Source organism: Polyodon spathula, chromosome 4 (genome assembly GCF_017654505.1).
Source record: "Polyodon spathula isolate WHYD16114869_AA chromosome 4, ASM1765450v1, whole genome shotgun sequence".
Taxonomy (NCBI): Eukaryota; Metazoa; Chordata; class Actinopteri; order Acipenseriformes; family Polyodontidae; genus Polyodon; species Polyodon spathula.
The window spans coordinates 1,924,039-1,939,260 of record NC_054537.1 but is presented as its reverse complement, the minus strand read 5'-3'; the positions used below and the strand labels follow the sequence as shown (position 1 = coordinate 1,939,260).

At 42.2% G+C, this 15,222-nt stretch overlaps 1 protein-coding gene across 1 annotated transcript in view; it reads left to right on the top strand.

Moving 5' to 3' along the window:
* Nucleotides 1–4,256: 4,256 nt before the first annotated feature.
* LOC121314047 (WD repeat-containing protein 86-like) overlaps nt 4,257–15,222 on the top strand; it is a 19,617-nt gene continuing 8,651 nt past the window's right edge. Inside the window, exons 1-3 of the mRNA XM_041246837.1 lie at nt 4,257–5,099; nt 7,211–7,352; nt 8,863–9,277. Of these exons, the coding sequence (XP_041102771.1) occupies nt 4,898–5,099; nt 7,211–7,352; nt 8,863–9,277 (759 nt within the window). The 5' untranslated portion in view covers nt 4,257–4,897. The remainder of the gene's footprint in view (nt 5,100–7,210; nt 7,353–8,862; nt 9,278–15,222) is intronic.

Here is a 15,222-nt window from a genome sequence, read left to right as displayed (position 1 = left end):
CCTAGGCCCTCTAGTGTCTCTTCATACATCAAGAAAAACATCTCTCTCTACAGTATCTTGTCTCTCTATTTCCCTAAACCCAAACAACAAATAGAAGTCCAGCAGCTTGATTAGTACACTCTTGTTTTTTTTTTTTTATTTAATCACAAAAACACTTGGTTAATGTACTCTACCCAGATTTATATCAATTTGTTTTGTATGACCGTGTGATTTAGCATTGTTACTAGCATTCATATGTTTGTGAGCCTTGAATGTCCAGTTTGTAATGAGCAAACCCTGGATTTCAGGTTAAAATGTCTAGTCAGTACTTGTTTTCTATATTTTTGAATGGTCACAATTGTTTATTTTAACTTTTAGAAATTTTAAAACAGTTTCTGTGAACTCCATGGAGTTTGAGAAGTTGCCTTGCCAAAACTTAAAACAAACATATGAAGTGTAAAATAGAGACTGAAGGAGATAGAGACTTTTTGGTTATGAATGTTATTTTTATTATAAAGCAGCATGTTTTCATCCTGGGGAATGCATTGCAGCGAGAAACCCTGGAGGGTTAGTAGAGAGTTAATTATTTTGTGGCTGGCGCTCAGGGAGTGCAAATAAACTGCATATTTTAGCAGGCGGAATGAAAAAAAGGTTTCAGTTCAATAGAGACGAATGCTGCAAAACAGGAAGTGACACAAGCCTGTGCTTTTTAGAACTGGTGACAGGCTTCAAATCTTCTCGATCCACATGCAGTTCCTGCAAAAGAAACATATTCTTTGTGTGTTTGTACTTAATCCTGGAACGCACACGCATGTTTGAAATTAGAAAAGCTACTTTATTTATGCAACTAGATTCTGTTTTCTGCTGGCAACACATCATGCACTGTATACAGTAATGTGCAAATGTATTAAAACATGTCACGATGTGTCAATTCTACCCTTTATATACCTACCTGCACGGAATCCTCAGGATGTGAGAATTGACATTTCTGATCAGTAATAAGAAGATAAGAAATTCAAGAACGAGAAACGTCTTTTCGGCCCACCTATGCTCTATGTAACCTGACATTCTATTTGCCTTTTTTATAGCTTCTCCACACTGTCTAGTTGGCGTAGGAGATTCATCCACTACTACCTCCAGTCCTTTTCGTACATAACCTCCTCTTCCCTTCTTTACTATTTATGCTGTATTTGTCTCTAATGTTTTTGCGCCCTCTGTGTAAGACTTTACACTTATTCACATTAAATGTGATCTGTCCTGTGTCAGCCCAAGCTTGAGTCTTGTCTAAATCTCTTTGTATTATTGAAGTTGCTGATTGGGAGTTGGCTGCCCCTCCCAGTTTCGTGTCGTCTGCATATTTGCATAGTTTACTGATTATGTCCTGGTCCAGGTCATTTATATAGATTAGGAATAACAACGGTCCCAATACTGATCTCTGTGGTATCCCACTTATAGAAACAATAGGCACTCATGAAGAAAAATGTTAGACCACTTTGTGCTTTAATTAGGCATCTTAAACAACATCTAAAAAGTCTCATGCATTTTATTATGTGTGGCTCTCTGTTCCTTTTCTCTTACTATTTTAAATGAATTGCATGTGTGGCATATTAAAGTAATCAATTAAATTAGACAGCTCAGTTGTTTGATTTAATATGTGCAAGAAATCAAAACTACAGAAGCAATGGGGTGCTCTAATATATGTGTACACTGCTGAACTACAGAAGCAATGGGGTAATCTAATACATGTGCACACTGCTGAACTACAGAAGCAATGGGGTGTTGTAATACATGTGCACACTGCTGAACTACAGAAGCAATGGGGTGCTCTAATACATGTGCACACTGCTGAACTACAGAAGCAATGGGGTAATCTAATACATATCCACATGATGAAATTCTGGCTTGTGATCTAACTGTAACACATGTTCATGAGTCTGTTCCCCGTTCCGCTGGTCTGGAATGAAACCAGGACTTTGTCTCAGTTCGGTTTTCTAGGTTCATAATAAATCCATAAATAACAAGACGCAGAATGAAATAAAAAACCGAAAGCGCACGGTGTCCCTCCTTCTCCTGAGCCCTGCTCTTAGTTAACCAGCTTTTCACAGGGAAGATTATATTGAAAGTCACCTGCTGATTAGCAGTCTGCCTCTCATCCACACATTATACCAAATAATGACTACAAACAACAAAGCCCATTGAGGGAAAAGGTTAAGCAGCTCTCGTATATGGTGCCCTGCTAATCCTCATTGTGCTGCGCCTTTAAGTGTACAACAAAGGCTTCTAGCGTTACAGATCCTGCAAGCTGATTCCCATGGTGTAATCCAATGGAAGCAGAAAGCAGCCTGTTATTGGCAAAAAATTCTTTCAGGCAACATTTAATTTTGTTTTTTAATCCTGACATGGAGCATATTACTGTAAAAAAAAATATTATAAAACAATGTTTTTGTGATATGATGTGTCAGGGAGTTTGCTGCTAGAACAATAATAATAATAAGTTAGAAGCAACTCCCTGCTTTTTTTAAACAAACACAGCAACACAGGACAGTGATTGTAATGGGAAATACTGTGGAAGAACGACGTGGTCTTTTGTGACGATGAAGTTTAAAAAGGTATCTGGGGGAAAAAAAACAAAAACAGACCTAATAATTCAATCAAAATTCATAACATTCCAGAAAATGTAGTCAAGATGTAAACGAATAACCTTTGGCCCTAAAACACATGGCGGCACTGAATCCTAGGTGTATTTCTTATTTTCTGTTTAAAGAGAGCTTTTCATACAGGTTTCCTTTAGAAACGTAATGAACACTAGTCATACATTAAAACTAAAAACAAACGGTTCGAATGTTTTTCACTTATTTATTTTTGAGGTGTTGGTGATACCACCGTGTAACAAATTTTTATTTATTTTTGGTTCCTGGGTATTAGGTGTTATTTCCTAATTGCTTATGCCTCAAAAGTATAGAAAATGGCTATTATTCCCCACAAACTTTGCTTTTGTGACCAGGACAGTGATAGTTTGAAATGTACCTATTTTCCAGAACATTCCAGATAGATTCAGTGCTGAGTAAACTTGGAGTAACGTCTATAACTTTCTAGAACTTTCCAGTAATACAAATAGTAATATAAATACAGGGGCCTTAAGCCCACCAGTTCAGTTTAGTTCCAGCTGCCTAAGTGGATACATATCTGCATTTTTCTGAGATGGCATCAAGAGCCTGCAATGGTGGCATTCCTGATGGGTCTCCGAGGCGGTTTTACCAAGTTTCCCTGCTATCTTTGCCTTTGGGACAGCAGGGACACCAAGGAGCACTACCACAGGCGGGACTGGCCACAGCGGACCGAGTTCTCTGTGGGGAGGAACAACGTCAAGTGGGAGCCACTGGTGGACCCCTGGAAGGTGCTGATGCCACCACTGCACATCAAATTGGGCCTTATCAAACAATTTGTCAGCGCTCTAGATAAGGAGTCGGCAGCCTTCAAGTACCTTCAAGACTTCTTCCCTAAGCTGTCTGAGGCAAAGGTCAAAGCTGGTGTCTTCGTTGGACCACAGATAAAAAAGATCCTGGAGTGCAATGAATTCCCCAAGAAGCTCACTAGTAAGGAGAAAGCGGCTTGGAACAGCTTTGTCGCAGTGGTTCGGGGCTTCCTGGGCAATCACAAGGCTGAAAACTATGTGGAGCTGGTTGAGACTCTGGTGAAGAACTACGGCACAATGGGCTGTAGGATGTCCCTCAAAGTCCATATCCTTGATGATCATCTTGATAAATTCAAGGAGGACATGAGAGCGTATTCGGAGGTGCAAGGCGAGCGCTTAAACCAGGATATACTGAACTTTGAACGCCGCTACCAAGGACAGTATAATGAGAACATGATGGGAGACTACATTTGGGGGCTGATTCGTGAAAGTGATTTACAGTGTAATCGTAAATCCCGAAAAACTACTCACTTCTAAATCTTTTGTAGTCATTTTTGTATTACTTTAGTATAAATACATGTTAATTTGGATTCATATGTTGTTTTTTTCTGACTTTATATGAACAAAAAGACAGTTTTCTCATTGGAAATAGGTAAATTTCAAAATATCACTGTCCTGGTCACAAAAGCAAAGTCTGTGGGGAATAATAGCCATTTTCTATACTTTTGAGGCATAAACAATTAGGAAATAACACTTACTACCCAGGAACAAAAATTGTGTTACATAGCGTACTTAACCGAACCTAACAAAGACGCTGTGATCTTTGGTAGGCCTACCTTTAAGACCGGGGGGAATCCCTGTTCAGGACAGGAGGGTAGCGTTACTTGGCTTGGAGTGTGGATTGACAGTTTGGATCACAGTTACCATTAATAACAAGCCCACGCTAGGGCAGCATTGCGGTCTTGAGGCAAGTGGGGAAAGTGCCCAAGAGCAGGTCAGCGCGCACTTCATAAACGGGGAAGCATAAAACTCGAGAACAGCAAACCCTGGAGAGTGCGGTGGAACACGAGCAAAGGAAGTTAAATCTCTCTGTTTAGTGAGCCTACGGGTGTTTAAAACACTGCATGAAGTGTGAAAATCCGAATGAAATTTAAAGTCGTTGCTGGACCGGTATGAATACACGTATGTATGCGTATGCACTGTTTTATTGATTTAACTGGGAATATGTTTGCACCAGTGAGCAGTTAGTACAACTAGGCTATCAACAAACTGACACACACATAACTTTCGAAGTGGTGAAGTGAATTGTGGGTGTATGTTCCGTGGGACTTTCATCTCGGACACAATGTAAGGCGTTACACTGGATTGTCTTGCTGGATCAAGATAATAATATGACGATGTTCAGAACTACATAAGCTCCAGGTGCAGGTGCAACAAAAGCTAATTAAACATCGCCTGTGGCATTGATGGCCGGGGTTTTCGGGTGGAGCCAGCGCGAAGTTGATGAGCCCTCATGCCGAGGCAGTGGTGATGGGGAGCGGCAGCTCCAGATCTGCTTCCCTGCGGAAAGTCTGCGCTGATCACTGCGGCGGGGTTAACTGGCTAAGCCTCAGTCCGGACGGGCGCTACCTGCTCACCGGCAGCGAGGACTGGACCGCCCGCCTGTGGAGCACTTCGGAACAGCAGTGCTGCATGCTATTCCAGGGTTTGTTACTTCCATTTGTATTTATTTATTTATTTATTTATATTGAAAACAAATGTTAAAGGCCTACCCGTGTATTTATTTTTCTTAGTTAAATGTGACGATGGGTGTGTGTTTGCGAGTCGCAGGCGAGTTCCGCGCTTTTCAACAGAATAAGTATGTGGTTCTGTTTGTATAGTGATAGGATAGAAAATGTGAACTTGGTGTTTCTGATTAAGGAGACGGGTAACTTCTTGTCCGGTGGAGTTGTTGAAACATGTTGCTGAAGTACTGTAAACACAACACTGAGTTATTTTCATGTTTTGCCTTATACATGTGATCAACATCTTTTGTTACAAAAGGATCATGTAATGAAATCGACACGGGGCTGAATTCAAAATGAATGATTTCAGAACTCGGAGGAAATGCAGAAGACATTCAGGTGGTGTTCGGGGGCTATCCAGACTGAGCTCATTAGAATTTGCAGCCCTTATTTTAAAGTGTTACCAAAACGCTTTAGTTTCCTATATGATACCGCAGTGCATGCTGTTGTATATCCTAGAAACGATATTGTTTTGTGCTGTGGTGTTTGATTATATAGGACAGTTTTCACTGCGCATCTTGTGGGACAGGTTTATGTGACAGAGTAAAAAATGCCCCTCAGTGGGGACTCTGTAAACATTTTGGGACTTTACCTGTGGGCTCGTACCTGCACTGCAGTGTGTTACTGTCAGAGATGCTGTTTGAGCCCTCAAACACATAATGGGACAACATCTACGAAAAGAGTCAAGTTGTAAAATAAAGGTGTTCTATAAAGGTGATAAATAGAAATCGATGAATTAAACAGCAAACCATTACCCCCCCCCCCTTTTTTTTTTAAATAGAGATCACACCTATTTTAATTTGCACTGAGCTTGCACAGTTTGTAGGCGCACTGGTTGAATGTCCGTGCTGCACTCGGCCTGCACAGTTTGTAGGCGCACTGGTTGAATGTCCGTGCTGCACTCGGCCTGCACAGTTTGTAGGCGCACTGGTTGAATGTCCGTGCTGCACTCGGCCTGCACAGTTTGTAGGCGCACTGGTTGAATGTCCGTGCTGCACTCGGCCTGCACAGTTTGTAGGCGCACTGGTTGAATGTCCGTGCTGCACTCGGCCTGCACAGTTTGTAGGCGCACTGGTTGAATGTCCGTGCTGCACTCGGCCTGCACAGTTTGTAGGCGCACTGGTTGAATGTCCGTGCTGCACTCGGCCTGCACAGTTTGTAGGCGCACTGGTTGAATGTCCGTGCTGCACTCGGCCTGCACAGTTTGTAGGCGCACTGGTTGAATGTCCGTGCTGCACTCGGCCTGCACAGTTTGTAGGCGCACTGGTTGAATGTTCGTGCTGCACTCGGCCTGCACAGTTTATAGGTCTACTGTACTGGACAAAGCGATCTTTAGCAGAAATATTTCCGGTCTTTGATGCAGCTGGTGTCTTTCATTGAAGACATCTTAAAGAAGTTGTGCCGCTCTGTGCAGTGTGTGTTCAGTCATGGACTGGAAGCAAACTAATCCGGCTGCCAGCTTCATAAATGCAGTGCATCAATCAGGCAAACATTTGCTGTGTTGAATTGACAGGAACTACATAGTATGACGATGGGTAAATTTCACGGATGGTGAAATCTGTGGGAAAAAATAGAGCCTTACTCCTGACTCGCGCCCAGTCTCAACACAAGGAGTCTCCAGGTGCACAAGTTAGGCAGAATCTGTCACATGAAACCATCTACATTGTAGTGATTTGTCACCTGTAAACAACACAGGCACACTTTATGCAACAAGGGCAGCAGTGGTGATTGACATTGTCATCCATAACTATTAAAAAAAAAAAAAAAAAAAAAAAACTGAAGCCATGCATACTGGAATGAGACTGTGCTGCTTTCTGCAGTGTTGTGTGATACACTGCCATTCCAGATCCTGTCCCGTCGGTGAGGTGAGGCTAGGAGCTCTAAGCAAACACAAGTGGAGACGAGCCCGGCTCTTTTGCATGGTGGTTAAGACACTCGCTTGTGGTGCGCAGGGTCAGTGGTGCGCATCCAGCCTCCGCTCTGTTACACAAAGCTTCCTTTTTATTTATTTTGTACTCTTCCCTCCCCACAGGCCATGAGAACTACATCACTTCCTGCCACCTGGAGAACGATGCTGCCTACACATGCAGCGCGGACCACAGCGTCCGGAGATGGGACCTGATGACAGGGGGCTGCACGGCTGTCTTCAAGGGACACTCCTCCATTGTCAACAGGTGAGCGTTGCATTGAGTGTTTGTGAAAAGTGAAAGACAGACATGCAAACAGAGAGCTTTCTGTAGCTTAGTATTCCACCAGATATTACTGTGTTGCTGTTACGTGTTTGGTATAGCAATCTGTAACACGCTGTTCTTTCAAAACTGTACTTATGAATCTATACTGTAAATGGAAATGTGCAACATGTGCCATTGTTTGACTATAAAAACAATAGTGAACATTTACTTTCGCGATTTATAATAAGAAGTTAATATGTTGTGTGCAAGGTGTCTCTTGTTATAACAAAAAGCATTTTGTAGAGTTTGAGCAGAAGTCCCAAACTGCATCTGTGATTCTAATAAGATAACTTATAGTAGATAAGTGAGATCGCAAATGCAGAACTAGCAACCTTGTTTATAGTATATGTTGTGAAAGATTGTTGTCCCGGTAACGCATCGTTGTCCCTCACGGAAATCTGTTTTAACAAAAGAAGCCACCCCTGGCCAATAAATGAAAGCTTGTACAGTTGTCTGACAAGGGAAGCAGTTTCTGGAGCTGTCTGTGCAATACATGCTGGTTTGTGTATCTGCCTCATGGCAGGCTGTGTTGCGTATCAAGCTGTACTTGTCAATTTAGATGTTCGAAACAGTCTGCAGCTGGCTTTTTAAAATGATTTGTGCGATTATCATACTTGTTTGAACACCAAACTGTGACATCTTTAAACAGCCACTTTTTTTTTTTTTTTTAAACAGCCGCTTTGTTTTCTGAAGTCTGTCATTTTCTTGTCATGCTGATTGTCAGAGTGCGGCTCTGACTGTCACTCTCCACTGATAGAAATCTGCTCTTTCACCTCGTTCTTAATCTATCTGTTCCCAGCTCTGCATCTGAGCGCTACTTTACTGCTACTGTTCACTGCAAAGGGTCTACTGCTTTTAGTTTCCCTCTCTCTGTTTGGTTGTTTTTTGCGGTTGACAGTTAAAGAAATGATTCACTGAGTTGACACTATTGGCAAATCTAATGTGTACAGGAGCAGTCTGCCCTCTGTGTTCAAGCTGGGTTGTTTGAATGATAAATATGATTAATAGCCCTACTGGCTGATAAAACTATGTTCACACTTTTAATGAACAAAAATGATCATAAACTGTTAAACAGGGCAAACGGGTGAGCAACTAGTGATGTATTTCATTTTCACACACACACTAGACATAGTGAATTTAGAGACTGCAGTCACTATGGTGGATTTCTTAGGTTTTCAACAGGTGCATGCATTCTTATTAATACTTTTATTAAAGAGCACTTAAAAATATATATTGCAGAACTCATTGGGTTCATTTAGAATGTCTTCAGATAAAATTTCAGAATTAATACTAATGTAAAGTGATTCTTGCTGTAGACGGTACATATTTGTTTATATATATAAAAGCCAAGTGATTGCGTTTGCAGTGTTTCCCAGTTGTGATTTCAATTAGGGATATAGGTGTAGTGAATGAAACGCATTCCCGCTGGTTGGTTCTGCTCTCGTTCCTGCAGAGTCCTGGTGACCCAAGGCTGCCTGTTCAGTGCTTCCTACGACCGCACCGCGCGGTGCTGGAGTGTGGAGACGGGCAGGCAGCTCCAGGAATTCCGTGGACACCGGAACTGTGTGCTCGCTCTCGCCCACTGCTCCTCCCAGGACCTCCTTCCTGAGCCGGACAGAGAGCAGGTCAGAGACTTCCTCATCACAGGCAGCACTGACTGCACCCTCAAGCTTTGGGTCGTGTCCGACGGGCGCTGCTACCGGACTCTGCGTGGGCACAGCGGGGCCATCCTCTGCCTGGCACTGGACACCGCAAACAAGGCACTGTTCTCTGGGAGTACGGACTGCACTGTGCGCAGATGGGACCTCACTAAAGGAGAACAGACCAGGGTCTTTCGAGAGCATCAGGGCTCTATCATATGCTTGGAGGTAAGAACCACAGTGAGACGATTAGCTTGAAAATGTGTCGGTGTTACCTTGAGTGTACGGTAGCGTACTCGGGTTGAATACGGTGTGGAACTTCAGTAGGAAAACAAAGATGTGATGTGAATGAATGCATATATCCTTGCTTTATACTCTATGTATAAAAACCTTCACAACTGTACATTGCTTTTTCGCTGCAGAATGAGCTGCTCTGTACCAGCAATGTTCTAACCACAACTGGTGTTTGATCCATTCCTCATTTTACTATGAGTTTAAGACACACCTGAGCTTGTTACCCATACATACTGTGGCTAATCAAGCTCTTAGTAAAGCCTGGAATGGGTAAAACCTGCTGTGCAGTAGGAGTCTGATCTCTATTCCTGGGCTTTATTATGAATCCCTGTTTATAATCAGTAAAAAATTACACATGCAAACTCCCTGGAAATAGTCACAGTGCTATTACAGGGGAAGATCACATATTTCCCAACAGGTCAGTACAGTATTGAATATAAAAAGCAAAGCCTGGTGCTTTTAAGAAGTCTGTTTTCATCCAGCTCTCAACTCATTCCTGTTGCCTCTTTATTCATTCAGAGAGCAGCATTCCTTTGCAGCTTAATCGCTGCTGGCTAAGCACTTAATTCTCTCGCTTTTTTTTATTCCTCTGTGATCAATTGCCAGTTAACTGATTGCTTTAATTAGCTTGGACTCTTGGGTGGGTTTAGCATACAGTGCATAACATGCATTCTTCTTTAATATGTGCGTTAATGTGCAGCTCAGGGAGGTGCTGGTGCTGAAGAAGAAATTGCCCACGAAGCCACCGACACTGAGCTGTTCTGAAGCCAATGGGAGGGAGACGCCCAGTGAGGAAATGCACTAAGGACTAACCTGTTGGAGGCCTGGGCTCCTACAAACAGGGATGGGAATAAGCCTCCTATTGCATTGCAGTCTGGGCTCATACAAACAGGAATGGGAATAAGTGTCCTATTGCATTGCAGTTTGGTTTCATACTAACAAGGATGGGACTAAGCCTCCTATTGCATTACAGCCTGGGCTCATACAAACAGGGATGGGAATAAGCCTCCTATTGCATTGCAGTTTGGTTTCATATTAACAAGGATGGGACCAAGCCTCCTATTGCATTGCAGCCTGGGCTCATACAAACAGGAATGGGAATAAGCCTCCTATTGCATTGCAGCCTGGGCTCATACAAACAGGGATGGGAATAAGCCTCCTATTGTATTGCAGTTTGGTTTCATATTAACAAGGATGGGACTAAGCCTCCTATTGCATTGCAGCCTGGGCTCATACAAACAGGGATGGGAATAAGCCTCCTATTGCATTGCAGTCTGGGCTCATACTAACAGGGATGGGAATAAGCCTCCTATTGCATTGCAGTCTGGGCTCATACTAACAGGGATGGGAATAAGCCTCCTATTGCATTGCAGTCTGGGCTCATACTAACAGGGATGGGAATAAGCCTCCTATTGCATTGCAGTCTGGTTTCATACTAACAGGGATGGGAATAAGCCTCCTGTTGCATTGCAGTCTGGTTTCATACTAACAGGGATGGGAATAAGCCTCCTATTGCATTGCAGTCTGGGCTCATACTAACAGGGATGGGAATAAGCCTCCTATTGCATTGCAGTCTGGGCTCATACTAACAGGGATGGGAATAAGCCTCCTATTGCATTGCAGTCTGGGCTCATACTAACAGGGATGGGAATAAGCCTCCTATTGCATTGCAGTCTGGTTTCATACTAACAGGGATGGGAATAAGCCTCCTATTGCATTGCAGTCTGGTTTCATACTAACAGGGATGGGAATAAGCCTCCTATTGCATTGCAGTCTGGTTTCATACTAACAGGGATGGGAATAAGCCTCCTATTGCATTGCAGTCTGGTTTCATACTAACAGAGATGCGAATTGCAGTTTCACCCATTGCAGGTTTTTAATGCGAGCCTGGTTAGCAACAGTGTGTCTTATTAAACTCGGAGTAAAACCAGGAATGGATAAACTGCTATTCAATGAGAGTCTTTATTTCCATCAAAGTGCAATACAAGTGTACAGTTGGCTTGTGAGACCCATAAGGAGTGAATAGCAGTGGTGGTTATTCTGGATGCAGCCTGTGCTGTTTGTCTCATACCTTCTATAGTTTTAGCTTAGAGCCAGTATCGTGTCTATACACGTTTTAACAATACCTGTGAAATGTATGGGACCTTGCTGTATTTCTTCCTAGTCTTACAACTTTTCCTGTACTTTTTTGCAGTTACGAACAGCTCTGGGTGACTGATCTATCCTGATTATTAGTTGCCATGTTTAGTGTCTAGCTGCCATCTCAAAATTAGCGTCTTCAATCTTTCCGGTCAGGTAGCATCAAATTGCACACAGAAGTCTAAAAATAAAATTTTAAATAGTTTGTAAAGTGCCTACTGCAGCTGTAATTTATTCAAATCGAATGACCGAGACCAGAAGTAAATAATAAGCAGTTGTTTGTAACAAACTTCACAGGAATGATATTGTGACTCTTCCCTCTGGAGATGACTAACCCGAGTGTCGTTCTGCGCCACTGGCTGGCAGTGTTTCAGTGATGGGTTACTTCTTGATTCTAGCGGGCTTCAGTTTGCAGCCTTATTTACAGCCGTGCTCCTGCCAGTCCTTGTATTTCTGTTTTCTTAAATCAAAAGGATTGCTCAGGTCACCCTGCTTGAGGCTTGTCAAGTAAAATTGTTCACAATTGACAAAGAATGCTTGTGCAACACTGGGAAGGGCAGATTATGACAGCAGCTTGTTAAAGTAAAAAAAAAATGCAAACAGGATTAAGAATAAGATTTACTTTGAAAGAAAATCTGTGATGGGGGGTATTTCTGGAAATGTTGACTTCCAGGCAGCAGCCTACTTATGAGGACACATGTGACTAACAAACTTAAAAGCATGATGTTGATACCTGTCTAGACACAGAGACACGTGTTCCTCCTTCCTGTGCAATACCATCATTAAGCACAGTTCACTGACGCTACAGTCAGAAGATGACAATGCAATCCTGGGCTTGTATAGTGCCTTTCATGTGGAGGTGCTGATCTGATCAGACAGCTGTTGCCAGTACATCATTATTAAACAGTCTGGTTTTTATTTGTATTTTAATGAGTCAGACCGACAGATTTCTTTAGAGAGGGAGTTCCCTTATCTGAGTGTGTAATTACTAACATCCCACTGCCCCAGACCAGAATGAAGAAACTATTCCGGTTAGTGCTGCCTGTGCAAGGGATTCAGGGGTCTCAATATTATAAGAGGGTTAGGTATTTATTAGTCATCTTTTGTGAGTTTTTCAAAACATTGGAAATGGTCAGTAGCCAAAACCGTGTTTAAGCTTTGAAAGTGGAGCAGTGCTTTTTTGTCAAGGTTATTTAAAGGATGCCACCTTTTTGAATTCATCTGAAGTGCTCAATTGTGAGAATACTGAAGAGATAAGGATGTGTTTTTACATTTTATAGAGACCTGGTTGTATAACTGCATTGTTTAATACAGCTTTTCTCAATCTTTTCCACCTCAAGGCCCACTTGGTTATGTGGCCCACAGACGTGATTAGAGCCTCGTTAGCACCCCCACCAGGCATAAATACAATAAAACTCTGATTTCTCCATTTTATTTTTTCTTAGCAGGCATCCTTTATATTGATGTGCTGTCTATTTTGCACTAAATCGAATTGTACAATAAGTTAGTTTGTAAATCCTCTCAATAACTAAAATATATTTTTATAGCGACTTGCCAGCAGTTAATGAGGCACTTGTGCTTGCTTCTGGTCAATTATGTGATCCAGTCTTGGGTCAACTGGAGACAAGCTGACTCTTAGTGTGGTCGATAAAGTTGTACAGAGCTAATTTAGACTTAAATGCAGTCTTTGTGAAGATCCCAGTTGAAAATCCTGACTCGCACAGGTAAGTAGTGGTGAACGGCAAAAGAAACTTGACCGTCCTCTCTGATAGAGCTGGGCATTCACGTCCCACTCAGATCCAGAAGGTAGCAAGGTCAGCTTTTGAAACGTGGAGTTTTAGGCTGCTGTCAGCTGATTGTTCCATCAGCTGGGTTTGCAAGGCTGTGGAGAGAGCAACGTCTGAAGCAACAGGGTCTACTGAGAATGGGTCCAAAATCCAAAGGCTGTCATTCCGGCGGTCTTCTGAGAAATAATCTGAACATTTCTTTGACAGCTGTGGCGATGTCAATGTGGGGATGCTCTTCCACTCCTGAGTAAGCTTTTGGAAACATTTCAAATCGCCCCTCTTTAACTTCTCTTAAATCCCTCAATTTTTTCAACCACCAAGAACACACTGCTGTTTCTTCCTTGAATGAGTTTAGTTGGTTTACATTGTCAAATATGTCAAACAAGTAAGCAAGCTTTGCTAAAAACAGTCAGAATAATGCACTGCCATGGGATATTTTTTCTCTTCAAGAAAAGTATGAACCTCAATTTCAAACCAGCGGTTCAGCACCTTCCCTCTGGAAAGCCACCAGACTTCACAATGAAATAGTAATTGCACATGATCAGACTCCATGCTCTCCTCTGTAATTCAGGGCATTATGTTTTATGTAGTTCACAGTTTTAACTGCAATCTTCATTACTTCATTTAGTTCTTGTGACATTGTTTTGGTTGCCAGGCTCTATGTAAAAATCAATGCATCCATTTGGCTACTGGTGCTTTCTCTTTTCATTTGTTTAACCACACCACAGTGTTTTCCCGTCTTGGATGCAGCCCCATCAGTACATACTCCAACGCAATTTTTCCAGTCCAATCCCTTTTCAACAACGAAACTGTTAAGGCAACGGAATTCTGTAAGCTTTTTTACAGCAGGCTGTATGGGCTGCAACAAGGTAAGATACTTTCAGGGCTTTTAGAATGTGTTGTGAGCGAACTTCTAGACATCTATTGACTTTTTAGCTGATCTCTCTTCCGTTCACAATATTCTTTAGGCTTTCCAACGCGTCCAGGGTGTTTAGTTTGCTAATGCTTTGAAGGCTTTGGTGCTTCATTGGACAACCCCTCCCCACGTTCAACACACTGGGGCCTTAGATCTGGATCACCTGCTGTTTTAAAACCAAACTGAATGTAGTTGGGATCGTACTTTCTCACTACTCACTTCAACTTTCCGGCTCCACCATCACTAACCTTTTCTCTTCAAAAAACGCTTCATCTTCTGATCTATTTTCCATGGCATATAGTCTGTTGTGGTGGTGTTTTTTTTTTTTTTTTTTGTTAAATTCTCATACTAGCGAGAGCCATTTGTCTTCCGTTGCTACATCACTGACGTTTTGCACATGTATGTTCCAGAATGTAGTACTATTCAGCACTATTCTACTTTCTTTTTGTCTATTGTAATTCATTTAAGCATAAAAAAATTCAGAATGTATGTGAGTGTGCTACGACTGTCGGTTTCGCTTTCCCTGTCTCTCCACTGGTTGAGAAACTCTAGTTTAATACATACTGGTTGAAATGTTTTGGATTATGAGGGTAGACTTATGCTGAGGGAACACAGAGCCATTTTGAGGCTTGGAACTTGGTTTCAGGAGACGAGGTTTCTAGCCACTGCACGGCACACGAGGGGAGACTTGAGGTTATAGAATGGATAGGGGAGAAATAGATCTCGTTTGTGGAGTCCCTTCTGGTGTCGTTGTTTTGTAGAGTTACCGTAAGGCCACGGCACACCAGACCTGATGCGACAAAATTATTAGAACTCATACTTTTTAATCTTTCACACCCGAGGCAACACTGCAGCCATGCAAAATAAATAGGAGTGAATCCTATTTTTTTGCAATTTGTTCGAACAACGAAGTAATCGAGCAATCGGAGAACGGCTTCAATGCACAGTGTCAAACTTGGTTTCAGGAGTATCCAGAATGATGGAGGAAAAAATAATGTATTACATAAACCTTGATTTAGCTGAGAAGATGCCGTGAA